The 17782-nt window shown below is 39.7% G+C and overlaps 1 protein-coding gene across 2 annotated transcripts in view; it reads right to left on the bottom strand.

Annotated features, from left to right (window-relative positions):
• The window catches only part of ajap1 (adherens junctions associated protein 1), a 39756-nt gene that overhangs the window by 18205 nt on the left and 3769 nt on the right, over positions 1–17782 (bottom strand). For both annotated transcript variants that reach the window (XM_026366950.1, XM_026366951.1), the window contains exon 2: positions 2698–3458. In XM_026366950.1, the coding sequence (XP_026222735.1) occupies positions 2698–3458 (761 nt within the window). The remainder of the gene's footprint in view (positions 1–2697; positions 3459–17782) is intronic.

Below are 17782 nucleotides of genomic sequence, written 5' to 3'. Positions count from 1 at the left end.
TTGTTTTGCATTAATCAGCCTGAGACTGAATGTTATGTATCTATAAACAAAGATAAAGCAGAAGGGATACGACAAGTGAAGAATCTCTCCTTGTAATTGTAAAACTATGGCATCAGTTTGTTAATTACTGTATCTCTAACAGTATGAGGCAGAAATTGATTTGTGGGTTATGAAGGCAAAAGAAAGTTTTCTACAGAGGTTAAGCACCGGGGCTTTGCTTCAAAAAGTGATTCTATTCATCTGCCCTGATGAGACACTGTCTGTTTATTGATACAATACTGTGCATCCAGTCGGAAAAATTTGAATTTCTTTTTCTCATTAGCTTTCAGATGGCAGTGGTGACTGATTTCCCCCTGGATACAATATGAAGCCATCACTTTGAATCACAGGTGGTCTCACACTCACCTCGCAATCAAGAGAAAGTGAAGAGATCACAATAATGCTGACAAGACTATTACATACTGCCGTTGGATCACATATTCTACGAACGCTTCAGTCACCATAGTATTCTCTCATTTTAATATGGATACACTGAGGACTATAGGAATATCAGCTACTGTACCAGATGCTTCTGGCCACAGTCCACAACCTCTTTATTTTAAATGTCTGAGGATTAGAATTAAGACTGGTGTCTTGCCATGTCCCCCTAAAAGCCAATTTTAATAATATATTAAAAGTGAAAACCTTTTTGAAAGATTAAATGAACATGAAAATATTCAGACACCCTGTTTATCATGCTTGCATTAGGTCACATTTGGGGTACTGGTTTGCTCATTGGTTGATTTGTTATTATGTTCAATAAGAAGATGCTACAGTCAGAATTTGCAAGTCAGACTGCAAGAGAAAGCAACTATAAGACTTCTTTTGTAATGGTTATTTGGGAATTACAGCACGGTGCTTGTTCTTCAGTGTAACTCACAGCTCCACCGATCACTGCCACCTCTGAAGAGCAAGAGCTTCCTTCAGTGAGCAGCCATGATGCACCATTGAGAGTATGGGCTAGCTGTGGAAGACAAACTATGGTCATAGACGACCTTGGGACTGACCAGCTCAACCAAATCATATTACAATAGTGTTCATTTGTCCCTATATGATAACCCGCAGGAGACTGGCTTATAATAACAGTGCCAAGGCTGATGCAGCATTTTGTTTTTGCTGCCGGCTGTCCAACGCCACTCTGAGGTCTCGGACACTGGATGCTTTTGTGAATGTAGAAATAAATCAGGGATTTCACAAACACAAATCTTCCAAAAGAGCATATGCTTTGCTTAACACAGTGGAAGAAGTGCGAGAGCTGTGTCAGTGCTGGAAAGGAGATTTCAACACTTGTCAATTCAGATCAGCTAAAAAAAAACAGGTTTTTTGTTTCCTCACTAATCAGTGTTGTCAGATGTTTGGGGGAAAGCCAGTTGCTTTACGTAGGAAGGTATGTTGGAGGCAGGATGTGGACTTTTTCTCCTTACTGGACCATATGCTTAAAAGGAACCCTGAATTGGCTGTTGATTTGACAGGTTTAAACATTGTGGTTAGTGAAAGACATTGTGTACGAAAACTACGCTGTGATACAGCTACGGCTGCTAGTGCGCTCACTGAAACCCGCAATCACCAAACGGAGAAGGAAAGTGAACATTATGGACGCATCACGCTCACCTGTTATCAAGACAGAGTACGAAGATGCTAAACCAAAACATCAAAACAATCACAGCTAATCAAGGAGGACTGGACTACACAGCACAAACTCTTCAAAAACCACACACATCTAATGTGACATCTGAGTTGGACAAACGCTTGGCGCTTTAAAATGTTTTCATTGTAAATGAGAAGGATGTAGGCAAGGACTTATGATCTCTTCTGCATTTTATGACACTTATTATTGCACCACATGGAAAAGCTTCAATTAACATAGTGCTTGTTCATAAGTTGTTAAACATGACTTACATTTTATGGCTACCTGTAAGCTCCATTTAAAAAGCCATGTTCCTCATGGATTTAATGAAATGGTAAATGTAATATGCCTGGTTGGGAGGTTTGTGTGTTCACAGCACAGTGAGCCTGTCCATAAAAGTTCCATATGCCCGTGTACAGTATTTCAGGCCTGAGAGTCACAATATGGTCAAGGACATTCTCTATGAACCAGGAGATATTTTCCCAGGTTGCAATAACACATTAGAGAAAATCAGATCTTTACTCTGCACCATTACTCATGCAAAATAATGAGGTGGTTAAACTTGTTTGTCAGTTTTGTTTTATTAGACGTAACAAGAGAAAATCTGTTTTTATTCTTAGAAATTAACCTGAGTTTTATCAGAAATTTGAACTGTTGAGCCACCTTCAGGAGACTTTGGGCCCTGAAAATGTCACTGGTAATCTCCTCACACTGAAATTCACTTTCTTGCGCATTCGTGTGATTAGTTTGGTGCCCAGGTGTCAGAAGAAACTCAAATAGATGGAGGGTGCATACGAATGAGTTGAGCGGGTTGTTGATATTTTTGTGGAAAGCATGTGTGTGTGCATATATATATATATGTGCATAAATATTATATCCATAATATTTTATGGTATAACTCCACAGTCAGTAGAAAATTATTGATTTGACGAAATGCACATTTTAAATAACTACACAGATTTTAATAGAAAAGAAAATACAACCTACAAAAAAATGAGGAGTGATTGTTCTGCAGTTTTCTTAAGTCTTACCTGGTGTCTCCCCATATGGCTTTGGTGGTTTGACAGTCTCCGAGCTGTTAGGGGTCTTGGTGGTACTTGGCCTCTTGGGCTCTGTAGTGGTCACCACAGTGAACGTCCTTTGAAAGGGCCTGGTTGTAGTGCTAGTGGTTGTAGCCACTGTGGTAGTTGAGACCCTTGTGGACAGCGTTACATTCGGCTCTGGTTTGTCATCACCATCTATGCTGTCTGTCCCTGTGGGGCCCCAGTCGATAAATCCAGCCACTGTGGTAGTCCGGCCCTCCTGAGACTTGTCATAGCTGTCCCATTTGAGCTGCCTCCTAGCTCTAAGTAACAACCTCACTGTTTCTCCTCTGCTCCCGCTGGATAAAGCTGCTGGAGCTTCTGCAATTACAGCCAAAGGATCACCTGTCTCCATTTGAGAGTATCTCAACCGGCATTCCTTACATGCTGCTTGTCCTTTGTGTGCTGGCTTCCGATGCTTTTGACCCTTGACTTTTGGCCCTATTCCTGCCCTGCTGTCTTGTGGTGGAGGGACAGGGCTGAGGAGCCGACGGGCCAATGGGCTCACTGTTCGCCAGTGAAGCTTGTTGGGCGCGTCCCAGAGGGGCTGCAAGCGAGGCCGTGAGCGAGGCACAGATTTGGGTGTGAGTTTGATCCCCAGGCCCTGACTGAGGGGGCTGCACACAGAGAAGTCCAGGGTGAGGTGGGTCATAGCCAGCAGGATCCACACCCGGTGCCCCACACAGCTGCCTGGCCTCAAAGCAGACGGACTGCAGAAACAGGAGAGAGTAATGAGAGAAACCATTTTAGATTCAAACACAGTTGGGTGCATGTTAAGACCATACAAATCAGATTCTCTCTGTCTCCCACCTTCAAGTTAATGGCCTGTTACACAATACACATCTGTATTCACCCTTTAATTTCACTCTTTGCAAAGTTCTACTCCACAACTTCTTCAACTCCTACTCAATTAAGCTTTGATAATAATTAGCTTCACAGATCACCTCTTAAATTACAGTGTAAAGGTCAGACACAAAGCAAATGTTGTAAAACATGTGAAAGATTATGGGTTTGCACTCTTTGCTCTCAGCTGTCCAAAAGCAGAAAGCTCTTATCCTTGATGTTACAGATTCATATCAATCCGGGGTGATTACACTGACACACAAGGTCAGGCGTGGTTTAGCTGATCATCATATTCTGAATTATCTCCTGCAGACACAAAGTCATCTGATTCCCAAAGGGCAATTTGATTATGCAGTACAATGATCACGGAGGCAACACGCAATGCAAGCAAAAGACAGCATGACAAGTATATCACAGAAATCTTCACCTACACTACTCTTGCATTAATTTATTCAGTACCAAAGTGTCTCCTAAAACGTCCTTTGTTACTGTATAAACCTCACTTGCTCATCAACAAGTTGGCAGAGTGACAGATATACTGGCTGTTCCCACTAGGATCCGGTAGTAGACTGATTTTACAGACAACCTTCAGCGGCTCCTGGGACAAAACTTCACATTGATTCCTAAGGGAGAAAGCTCATTATGGGCTATCTTTCATCTCTGCTGTCCTTGGCCAATTTAAGCCCACACGGAGGACTCATTTTGGAAGCATCACAGAGGTGATGATAGATGGCAAAGTGTGAATGGGTTCATCGACTCTCAGAGGCAACACCAAGATGTCTGTTGATCATATAATAACCAAGTTATGTTTTTACAAGTCCGGCTACCATATACTGGAGGAACAAAGTGGACTTCTGTTGGTAATGTGGTTAGTTTATAATTACTTTAGTTGTTAATGATTCTTTTCACAGGCAAAACTACATTAGAGTATTGGATTTTAAATCATTTTTCATCTCTACTTAATAGGGATGCCTGTTTTAATCAAAAATTCAATCTTCTTTTTGATTTGTTTGACCCTCCTATATGCCCTGTTTTTCCATCACTGAGGTCAGCAATTGTTTTCCCCTTGGGTTAAAAAGGATTTTGGATTTAGTGCAACAACATGAATAAAAGTAGGACTGTTTGCAGTGTCCAGCTGAGTTGAGTTAGGCACAGTGACCATGTTGTTATTATTCACACCACCTTTAATTTGAGTTGTGAAGGGCCAGCAAACCACTAAATAATTTGGAATGACATTTTAATTGGGCCATAAATGGTGATTGATGATGATGATGAAAAAGCAGTGACAAGGTCAGTTTATTAATGACAGTTAAAAATATGGGTAATAATTTGTCTTCTGAGTGTTTTGGCCCTGACCTCAGACTGAGATCCTGGCACTTCCCCAATCAGTACACTTAAGGTGACTCAATTTTAACTCTCCAGGCCAAATTACTGTGATATCTGATAAGAAAAGTGGTTGTTAATTGTCTTGAATAGTATGATGTGGAGCATAAGGACAAAATGTTTGTTAATCATGTAAATTTTAACCTTGATCTCAGATAGTGAAGTCTGTGACATGTTTTTCTGCCCCCTAATTGATATTTACTTAGCATAAAACAGTTTAAAGTAAATTATTAACACAGCAATTACAAAGCTACACAAATTAATATAACTCTAAACCAGATGGTGATTGATTTGTGTTTTTAAGTGTATATACTTAAGTACATGTTACATTTTTCAGTCAAGTGCGTAATTGATGAGCTGATTTAATTGCAAACTGATGCTTGTACTCGGCTGAACTGTTTTTATTTGTCAGATCAGTACTGAAAAAAAGAAGCTAAACCATATTCATAATCATTAGTGTGACTGATCTTTTGACAATGCCCTGAATTATTGATTATCTATGATTAAATATGAGACAGAACAGGGCAGCATAACTCACTGCATAACAAGGTATTACATATTTTTACTTGTCTGTGATACTGGCCAGTCTTGGGTTTGGTATTTGCACGAACAATATTGACATTAATGTACAAAACTAGTATAGTTATAGTCAGAGTAGTACATGCTAGAGAAAAAAAATGACTGCATGTAATAGTTTCTAAGACTTGTACTTTTAGATTTGAAGAATTACACAATAATAAACTTTGACATTCCACATAATGAAAGTTTATTTGGAAGTATACTGCACAGATGGCTGATAAAGTGCAGTATTCACAGTGTGAGCACACCAGATTGCTTCTAATGGGAACGTGTGCCTGGTATTTTATAAGCACATGCTTCATCATATCATCATTAATAACTTTAGTATACACAGTAGTTAATCCCTAACAATGTGGCAGGAAAACCCTTTAGTGGAGATTGTGATGTCTCCTTTCTTGTAGTTTATATCGTCCCTGCCTCACATTTTTATCATCACATACAGTCGCAGTGGGGCATACAGGCAGTTGCATTTACAGAAAGACTAAATAAATCCAAAACATGAAGAAACTGGTACATCTACATGTGTATTGGAGGACTGGAGACAGTTAAAGTTGACTGTATGCTACTTTATATGGATTACTGGGGCAGTATCATTTAGTTCAGTGACCCAACAGGCTGCTTTCAAGTCCTGGTTCTTCGTGTGCAAAGTTTATTCCAGAGACAGATACACAAGGAACAAAGTAACTTTGTGAAGTTATGGAGCAAACCCCTAATTATCCCGTCTGCTGGCCTGGAGGACTTGGGTTTGAAGGTCAAATAAAGACTTTCTGGGTTGATGATTTTAACCAGGAGTTGACAGACAGCAGATGAAAGAGGCAGCCTGGGCTTCTGCTCACAGACGCACCAGGCAAAACAAAATCTCTGTGCATCGCACGTACACACTCTCCCGAAGCCTCTGCCATCCAAACACACACACTCACAAAAACAGAATATTTTTGGTATGTGTCATGTTTGCCGTTATTTCTCACTGTTTCTTGTATGTATTGATCCAGATCCCATGAATCCTGCCATGTAGCCAGAGGTGAGAAGAACACGGGTAAGCGTGTGTGTGTATGATCCCAGGCAGTGCTGTCCTTCATCAAACTCAAGCAGTGTAGAATTTCAACAGAAAGCCAGTGATGTAACAGCGAATGTAAGATGTGATATTTCGGAGCAATATACATTATTATATTTGGATTATGCTTCTCAGCCCAAATACGAAAAAGCGGTGGAGGAGGGTTTACCAAGCTTGACTTCTCTCTCCCCTCTGTGCCAGTTTAAGCTGTACTATATTCAGTAAATCTACTTTCAACTTATTCTGCTGCTTCCTACAAATGCCGCTATCAGGGGGTAAGGATTAGTCCTTGACAGGCTCTCCAAATTAAACGCATGATCTTCATGGACCACAGTCTACGTCCCATAATTAAGGTTTCCCAATTTATTAAAATATTATTGGCATATGACTAAGGCTCTGATTTCTAAATTATGTTTATAGTTAGTCATAAATGAATACATGTCTGCAACTACGTTTACATCCTGCCTATCGTCAAAAGGAATTACCTAAAAGTGCATACTTGCACATTCAAAAAGTCTTAAAAATAACATTTATAAGGTAGAAGTGAAGACTTTGCCAGCAGAGTTACAGCAAACTCACTAATGCTGGAGCCAAAGCGAACATTTTCTGATTTCCCGTCACTTTCCTCTTCAAAACCCACGCTGCACTGCTATGCAAATGAGGAAAACATTAGACTGAGTAATCCATTGCGCACAGTACCTAATGCCATTTACGTGCCCTTGAAACTGGAAACCTCACATAACCAACATAATGCCATCAAAAGACCAAAATGAATGAGGAGTAGGCTTTGAAGTTTGTGAAGAAGATTCACTGCATAATCCTGAATCAAATGCTTGAGAAAATGGTGGAGAGCAGTTAATAATAAAAAAAAAGCCATTCATGCAAACAATGAGCGTGCAGGTTGCTTTGCATAAGAGCACCCTGTCTACATCCCACATGTCAGATTGTTGACATGTGAAGTGCTCTGCTGTGGTTTGCACTGTTGCATGATCACTGGATTCCAGGCTATTGTCTTTCACTCTTTCATGATCTGTGTATTCAGCCAGAGCAGCAATTGAGGGTTCTTGTTCTCAGCAGCACAGTGACTAGGACACTATAGATGAGGGCTGGCTGACACTGGTCCTCAAGAGCCACAGTTCTGCTTGTTTCCTAACCATCGCTTCACTTGCAGCTTCGGATTGGCTGGACACACCTGATCTGCATAATTAGCAGTGGGTAGTTGGCAAAAAAATAAGGCCTGTGAATCTATATTAAGTACTTAGTTTCCCTTTTTCTGCTTCATAACATCAGCTTCACTATGAAAATGTTGAAACTGATTTGAATGTTACTCTGTAACAAAAAACGATGGATATATTGTGCATACGGAGGATCATCCATGAACATAAATGTTGGCAGTGTGTGAGTAAACGCCTCTGTATTTCCAACACACACACTTGGCATCGTGAACACTGAAAATGTCAAAGTAAGCATGACTTGGTCCATGGTATTAAATCCAACCTGATCAACAGTTATAACTTAGCTGCTATGAAAACTGCATGATGACCCAAGTCTTATTCATCATCTTACTCATAGTTTACAGCCAACCCTGTTTTCTGTTTCACTTTGTACTAATAGAACTGTATTCTCTGTATTAGCTCCATGCATGCATGGCTCATATCATGTAAAGTATACAGGACAGTTAATCATGCATGGACACCCATGTAAATGCACAGCTCATACTAAAAAACTATCATTTAGAGTTGCAGCTAGAGCAGTTCATCTAGTTGTTTCAAGTTGTTTTTCACAACATTTCTGAGCCCAAAATTAACTGTTGAAGTTTTTTTGTCAAGAAAATGTCCAGAAACAAAATATTTGGAAAAGAAGTCAGCGATTATTTTGATGTCACCTCATATTCAGCTAAGTATTTGGCTCAAAAGTCCACTTACTAGAATCTTCAGAGCATTGAGTCATAATCTTTTAAAGTCCTCATCAATAACTGACACTGACTCAGGCTAAATCAAATGACCCAAGCTGTAGAATGTCAGGCAAGGTGGTTGTATAGATTATCGAACATCCTGTTTCACTTCAGAGATGGTGAGCTGGTCCACTACTAGTGGACACGTTCAATACACTGTATTTTATGAAGTCATCTACTGTACGTGTACAATCTAATCAAATACATTAACATTTTGGCAAATTGCAGTCACCATTGATCTCCTAGAGGAGAATACTCACCACACATTTAGAGCTTGAAACATGTCAAGCATCTTGAAAAAGGCGAGCCATGCCTGATGATTCTGCTCTTACCCCAGAAAAGATCAAAGTCGTTGAGTGCTGTGTAGGCTATTATGCACAGCAATTCTGCAAACCATGTGCCAGTGGGGCACAGATAAGCAAAGAAACAAAGGCAAGGATACAGTCTCTATGAATGAGGCCAACTTTAAAGGCTCTTCAGAAGCCTTTTTAAAATGCTTCACAGAGCTTCGATGTTTTAGTAATCATAAGAAGTCAAGCTTAACAAAAAGTGGCAAAACAGTTAAGAATACATTAAAGCAGCACTACACGCGGGGGCTATTAAAAGAGCCTAAATTTAGAGCAAACCTCTTCCCTTATAGTGTCTATAAGTTATTGTCATAACCATACAAGGGGCTAATGAAGGCTTATGACTGTTTGAACTTTTGGTTATGTCAGACCCAGTAAGACCCAAAACCATTATCTCTGCAGCAATATCTAATCAGATATTGCACCTAATTATTGTCTCCTGCACTGTATCCCTGGCCCACTTCTTGCGTCATCATCACACTGTGATCACTTGTGCGAAGTAGGTCTTAATTAGAACTTCTTGGGAGTTTGCAGAAGTGAAGCCTCAGCAGATGGGCTTACCACCTGAGGGAGGTGAAAAAGGCATGCCTTCTTCAATCCTCTCGCCCTGTATCCCCAGGCTGCCATCAAAAGAAATTTTATCAGCGTGGTCTCAACAGCCGCACCACTGAGTACACATAATTTTCCAGCAAACACAGCCATTGAAAGGTGTTGAAGGTGACTCCACCTCTGCTGAAAAGCTGGTTGTGATGGCAGACGCTATCTGCCAGGCGGGATTTAGACTGAATCACTGGTTTGCTTTTTTTAAACCTCTCAGTGGGGGGTTTCCTGCCCTGATAAAGGTGCCGCTCCCCACCCCTGTGCTAACAATTTCCAAGTACAAAAAAATACCCAATGTTTTTATTCAGGGCAGCACTAGCAATTGATAGAGCATTTACACACTGAACTACGGTATCAATGTGTCTCCCACACATTTCTAAAAACAGCATGTGGAGAGAAAAAAAAAGATCCACTGGGGAAAAGGTTCACCAGCGATAGTTCATGAAGATTCAAGCTGCAGTGGGTGGTTTTCTCCGGTGGATCCAAAAAGACACAGCAAGAGGTTAAAAAGAGACTTAACTACAAACTTTGTATTAAAGAGTATAATAAATATGCATATATATAGTCGATACTAAGTTAAGGGCAGAAAAACATTGTTAGTAGGATGTGATTTTTCTTTTTACTCCAACATCTGCTTTATAACATTCACCAAAAATATTTTTTGTAACATAAAAAAGTTATTTTTGGTATTAATGCACTAAAAATACAAAAAAATGTAGAATGAATATCTTGATAAATTGAAATACAAATACAGTAATGAGTCAAGTCCAGAGCCACATTATCAAATACAGGGACACACGTGTCATTAAGCTGCCACTGGTCATGATCTTGTTTATGACTTTTCAGGAAAGGAAACTGTTTAAGAACAAACTATGAAAGAAACTCTGATTCCCGCTTTTGTGTGAACTGGATCACATTCACTTTCAGATATCGAAGCCTCTGGGCTTAACCAAACACTTGAACTGAGCAAAACAGAGTCTACTGCTGGTTTCAGCACACTGAGGATTACCTAGTCAGCATCTCCAACAACAACAAACAACAATGGCCATGTTTACACTGGTGATAGTCTTGAAGCTCTAATTCAGATGTAGACGTGAGTTTGTGGGTTTTCTTTTTTAAAATTAAACGCTGGGGGAAGAGCTCTGTTTTCTTCTTTGAAATGAACAATCAGATATGATATGTATACTAGAAACTTTCATTCAGGCTTTAAGCGCTCTGTGGATCATTGTATTAGATGTTATTTATATCCAAGTTGATGTAAAACATGACCCTGTCATTGCTTTCCTCAAAAGCCTGACTGTGTAGGCTGTTTATGTCTTCTTTTAAAATCATACATTAAGTTGCTCTAGTAGCTATGTAGCTAGATGGAACAACTTTAAAGGATTATAGATTATGAATACATTAGGCTCACACAATGCGTTTCCATTCTTTCTACTTTCCCTGATTCTGCCAGCCCCGAGCACAGCCCGTTCACACCAGGGAGAAGACTCTTAAAATAGATATTTGGGGGGGGGGGGGAGCACGCGTTTGCATTACCCTAAGAGAGCGACAGAGATGGAGAAAAGAAAAGAGAGAACAGGGAAGGAGCTTTGTGGCAGCCTTAGGCCTCTGGGGGGCAAAAACTCTCTGATAACATCCAGGCCATAGAGCAAGGACACTTCTCCTTTCAGATGAGTCACTGTGAGGGCAGCACACACAGGAGCGCAGATTGGACCCCACCGGCAAAGCAAGCTGCATTAGACTGCTTCATCAAATCACAACAATGGCCCCTCCAGAGAAAGAGGTGCATACTGTACATACAGCATGTCCACACATAGCATAGCAAGTTGTACAGTATATAATACACAGTTATAGTTATAGTTTAGCTTAGTTGGTTAGTTAGTTGTAGTCACTGACAGACTTAAAGTGTGAGTTTGTTTTCTTGGTCTTGCTGTAGCAGCCACACTTTGTAACCAGGATATCCTGGATTGCTCCCATCTAATGTCGATTCTCCAGCTTTTTTTTTTTAGCTGTAAATAGTTCATTAGTTAGAAAATATTAATGCAATTAATACTGTTCTATTGTTGCTGTTTCACCCCTGCCAATTTAGAGGTTGTAGTAAATGGTGTTTGTTAAAAGCTGTGAAAAACAAAGCCCTAAATATATACATGCAAGCCCATGTATGTCAGCATGACACTTCAATTTGGCCCAACATTTTCAACGTGACGTTTTACTGCTGAACTCTGCATCTCTACCTCTCCTCTGTAGTAGAAACACGCCCATCTTCTGCTTGGTCAGACTGATGAATATACAGAACATAAACGACATCACGCACTGTCACACTTTGATAACAGACCTAAGCTTTTAATAATAGAGGGAGGGTCATGCCATATTAGCATTACAGTCAAATGACAAGCTTATGAAGCCTAAGAGAGCTAAAAATCCCCAAAGACTAAACTGACCTCTAAAAATCCTGAACCACTACAATGATGCACAGTAAGTAATTGCATCATTACTATCATCATTTATGGGCTCTTCCTGTACTGATAGCTGCCCTGCATTCATATAGAAAACATAAAATCACATCTTATGGAAATAACTGACCCCTCTAGTTTGTTTTTTGTTTTTTTTGCCTCACCTGCATCATATTGAGAAAATAAGGGCATGATAACAGTCCTTGTCTGCCCTTCCCAGTTCCATTAATTCCAACGTGTAGCTTGAAGAGAGTCTGACCCAGAATGTTTAGAAGAGTTTTGTAGATGTAGATGTACTGTAAAGAGGAGACAGCCTATAAAATGGTTACCCTGACCAGTATTTTTGATCTGTTTTAAAGTCATACTTTGATTTACACATAGTCATCCAGTCAGGATGTGCAATGTTTGGATGCATTTCTTGTTCAATTAAGTTTTAAAAATTAGGAATCAAGTATCTCATATTGAATAAGAAGAGTCAGGTTCTTTCCTTGAACAGCCAGAAATGGGAAACAAGTCACAGGGATGCTCTGTACGAGACAGATTTCTCTTACAGATTCACTGGAGGAATTATAATGAGTTAGACTGAGGGTTGTTAACGCTGGTCTCAGCAGAGTAGGGTTTGGTTCAACATGCAGTTCAGAGGCTGGAAATGTTCCAAATAGAAGGGAGATCCTTATCCTAAAACCTTAGCCACAACCCAAATGTTAACTCCAACTGTTGTCTGCCCCGAGAGAAAACTACAGCAGTAAATGCAGAATCAAATGAACACTGGATTCCTCATAACTACATTTAGAAGATCAAATTATTCCACTGTCAATAAAGGCAGCTGTTGTCATGGTTGACCTGCAAATACTATGGTGCACATGGATGAGTTCTTTGACACATGATGCTCTGAAATATCTTTCAAACATATCTTTTCATTTCTGATTACAGCTAAAACAATTTGAGCTCTAACAATAAACTAACTTGAAGCATCTGTAGTGATTCATATTAATGGGACACTATGTAGAAGACATAAACATTGGTATCTATGTCCTGATTTTCCCCTCCACACTGTGATGCATCGATTGCCAAAACCTTACAAGAAGATCAGAGCTACAGTCTAGTGTAATTTCGAGAAAGGGAGCTAATGACTAAATTGACCGGAATCATCTCCACTTGCACAAGGAAATAAAATCCACACAAGGGAGAATAATCATGCATAGAGTCTGACAGAAACACCAACTGTCATTTAGGAAAATATACCGCCATTATAAAGGCTGAATTTCTCAGACGAAAATATGTTATTCATATGAAAAATATGGCAGGGCTGCCTTTCCAGTCCAATAAACTCAATAAACTGTTAATGATAAAGCAAATTGAAAATGTCAGAAGGTATACAAAATGCTGAAAGGATTTCTCTGCAGCCTTGATGAATGGTGATGCATATTGGATATTTATGAATTATGAGGCTACATGACTTGTTCCATTATTCCATTTAAAACTCATTTTAACTGGCACCGGGCCCACAGTCACGGGCACAATAGAATCTGTAACGACACTAAAGGCAAACTTTAGCACACAGTGTTGAAGTGGTGCTTCACATTTTGTCAGACTCTAAAGTAAATTCTTCTCCAAAGGAAAGCCTAATTCATCCCAACTGTGTGTGTGCAGGCTTTAATGTGTGTTAATAAGGTAATGTGTCTGAGGGAAAGAGTGACAATCAGCGTACTTCTGTTGTCAAATACTACACAGGGAGCTTGCAAGCATTAGGACGTCTCCAGAGACATCCGCACTTTTCTTATCCATAATAATTCTCCCAGACAGTATCATGTTGTGGCAGCAGCTCAATATGGACCATTAACAAAATGTGCTATTTTTATTTTAATCCGTTCTGCTTATTTTTCCTTTGCTTGGCACTTTTATTTTACTCTCTCTCATTTTTCAGGGCTGAGTCTTTTTGTTTTTTGTTTTTTTTTTTTCTGACAGATCAGATCTGAAGGAAGATGGGAGATTATGGGGGTTATGGTCCTGTTGTCTGAAAACTAGAACAGATTGTTGATCCTCATGGCTGCTGAACATCAGTTTTTTTGTGTCTCTGTTTTTGAGAAACATAATGTTACTTTGGTAGCACTTTAGATATGCAGTACAAAATGCATCATATGGTTCCCATCACAATCGTAATTATTTTATGTAATAATCAACAATTCCAATGACAAAAACAGAACTAGCAATGTGGCTGTCGATGTGCCAGTACTTTTCCAACTTTCCAGGATTTCTGATTAGTATAATATTTTTTTAACTTTTGTGAGTATTTTCAGCATCTGGACAGCGTGCAGTGTGTGGGGAAAACCTCAAGATAAAGCACACTGGCTGTGGTATTGTACTGTGAAGAGTTTATCCCTGCAGATAGGGTGTGACAGCGTTTTATCAAAATCAAACAATAGAACAATAAATAGTGTTGTTGGCACTAAGAGGAGATGCTCAGTCAAATAATTAAAACTACAAAGGTCACATCAGCATGCCTAATAACATTATCATGGCATTAGTAGGAGGCATCTTACTTTTACTTATTAAACTACTTGTTTTTTTCTTTCCCACATACTCAGCCATTGTTTGCTTCCTATTTATCATCTCTTTTTTTCTTTCCTTTCCTCTCCCACTTTCCACTCATAGAAACTTTATTCAGACTAAACAGAACAGAACCCACCAGCACAACTCTAAACAAAAAAAAAAAATAACCCACCTATACACTCAGCATACAACGTTATAGCCATCATTTCAACCTTAGCAGATAAAATTAGTATTGTACATTCAAAGTTCAGGAAGCATTGGTGGTTTAGATATTTTAAGGGGTTTGTTGATAATAAAACTGGAATGTTAAGTCACAAAATATGAATTGACTTATTAAAAATATTAAACCCAGTACAAAACAGTAATTGTTACTATGAATGATTTATTTTTACTGATCTAAAGGACGTTAATGTGAACATATGACATTTAAATGATATGTAAACATAAGTCTATAAGTAACATTTTCTTTTGTAATTATAAAATTATTCTTTAGTTACAGTGATTTATTCATTATTATAACCAATATTTAAGTTCCATACATTTTCTGATTGCACCTACTCACTCAAATTTACATGCACTGGATACTCAGAAAAATGTGAATGGGAATTGTGTCTTTGCAATGAAGCATTTGTGTTTCACATACGTAGCTGTGGGGGGTTCATCCTCCGTCCACTAATAGGAGCCACTGTGATACCTCTGAGTGTCTATTTGCAGCCTGCTGAATATGCAATCATGTTGAAACTGAAGAATTTTGTGTGCTCAAGATCTCAGACTGAGCAACAGGGCAAATATAACCCAGCATGTACACACACACACACACACACACACCCACCCACACACACACACCCACAAGTGCAAATGGCGGCGAGCTCTATTGCCAAGATATACAGGAACCAAATTGTTTATTCCCTCTATGTTGTGTTTCTAATTTGCTGATTACGATGGTTAAATCCTCCTAGATCCTGCTCCAATTAAGTGACATGCCACTAATATTGACGGAGCACGACAGGCATTGAGACTGGCCAGGTGTTCGAAATCCCTGCTGTCATATTCCACTGATCAACAACCAGACACTAAAGAAACTGACACATCACTCAGGTATTCTTATTCTTTGAACATTATCCCTTTTGTAATTATACATTCAACACATGAGAAATCCAAATTCAACATTTACTTTTATCTCCAGGACAGAGCCAGTATTGAGTGGCTCCATCTTTTATACAGTCTCATCTGTTATTTATGGTACATATGATATTACATATCATCGCAAGTATAACCTTTACCAGGATGTAAGGTGTTATACAAAATACTTTGAACATGTAACAAACTAAGTGATTCACTAGAGGTCAGGGGGAATGCTGAGAATCATCTTTGCAGACAGACAATCTTCAGTTTTGACCTTTTACTTCTGCCGTGTACCACTGAGCTTCTGTAATAAATTCTACCTCTAAACATCTATTTCATCATAGATCAAAATGCAGCATCAGGAATTATCTGAACACGAAGGGTGTGTTTTATTTAGAATATCAGCTGCATGCGGTTGTGTTGCTTTGAAAAGTACAGGCTCTGAGGTGTACGAGTTAAGCTCTCCTCAGTAGACATCCAGTATTAGGGAGATAAATACCACAGTTGGCTCTCCAAAGAGTTCCAGAGATTTATGGATCTCTTCTGTGGAGCAGACCTCGGGGAGGCAAATAGTCTATCAAATTTTCCAAATGTTTTGGTATGTGCAACACGCACATACAAACACAAACAGATCCAAGCCATGCCCGTAAGGCTGAGCTACAGCAGCTGCTGCTTGGGTTTTAGTCTAAGAAACACTGTTGCATTGCTGAGGTCAGACAAAATTTCAGTGTGTCTACATCTGTGGTTTGAGGGGGTCTAAAATGAAACACCCCTCTACAACTACCACTTTGTCCTCTACTACAGTGTGCACGGCCCACATGCTCTGAGAGATGAGCAGGGCTGTAAGGAGCATGGAAATAGGGAGAAAAGGCAAAAAAAGGATCAGACAAACATGATAATGCTCCAATGAACTCAGCCCCTCACTGTCAAAGTTGTTATTTTGCCAATTACCACTGAGCATTGGGAAATAATAAAAGGGGTAGAGGGCTTTCTTTTGTTCGTTTATGATGTATCTGAGTGGAAAAGGGCCCACTATGATGCCCCGATGCCCCCCCCCCTCCACGCCCGGAGAGGCCAGTTAGCGGGAAGGGCTGTGACGGATAAATCTGATCCTTTGTAGAGGCAGTATTGATCCAGCAAAAGCGCACTACATGAATCAAGTATGGGCTCTGTGCTGTTACTTCCTTCACTCTGTGGGATGGATGTGGTTCAGTGCAATGCTAACACGCAGTTTCTCATGTAGCCCAAACTGGACAAGCTGGTCATTAAAAGCAATCAGGCTTAGGGCTGCTGGAACTGCTGCACTACTGAGAGAACTTGGTCTTGAATTCGATGAGATCTGAAAGTGGTGATTTAAGCTGAGGAAAGGCTGCAACGCTAATGTTAGCCCAATTACCTCGAACCAAGTAATTCACAAAAAAATTTAACTGAGCACAATGCACCAAAATGGTGCCACAATTTGGACTGAATGCCAGTTTTTAAAACCGTCATTAAGGTTAGATGAACTCTTTAAGCTGTCAGCTGGTGAAACCTGAATGAAAATCTACCTTAAGAAGCAGTAATTAGTTTTGTATGGTTTAATGAGGTTTCAGGGTCTAAAGCCTGTTTCATGGGTCAACGGGGAAAAGTCTAATATACCCTTAGTTTTCCAAAAGCTACATAGAAAACTGCACGTCTCATTTCCAACATGCAATGGTGAGAAATGAACTTTACAAAAGCAGTCATGATCCGATCCTGCTTATGTCTCCTCTGCACTAATTGCTATGCCAGTCAACGATGAGTCATTTCTGGTTCACCCCTGTCCTTAGCAACAGCCAGTTTCTCCTTTCTTCTCTTGTCTTTCTCTAGTGGTGTTTCCAGAATGGTCAGATGAACCAGCGTCTCTGTCTGGTTTGCCTCTTATGTTATTTCACAGGGACAACCTGTTTCAGTCCTTCTGAATTTAACAGACTGCTGAGCACAGAGTGTTTACAACACGAAAGCACACATACTCACACACACACACACACACACACACACACACACATCTCCAGAGGATAGGATCTCAGAGAAGCAACACAGCCTATTTCACTGCAAATTAGGTTAATCACGCTCCAGAGAGGCCTAGTTATTAACCCTCATAGAGGCTATTAAGATGGCACCT

The sequence above is a fragment of the Anabas testudineus genome, chromosome 7 (assembly GCF_900324465.2).
Source record: "Anabas testudineus chromosome 7, fAnaTes1.2, whole genome shotgun sequence".
NCBI classification, from domain to species: domain Eukaryota; kingdom Metazoa; phylum Chordata; class Actinopteri; order Anabantiformes; family Anabantidae; genus Anabas; species Anabas testudineus.
This window is presented reverse-complemented; position numbering and strand designations above follow the sequence as displayed.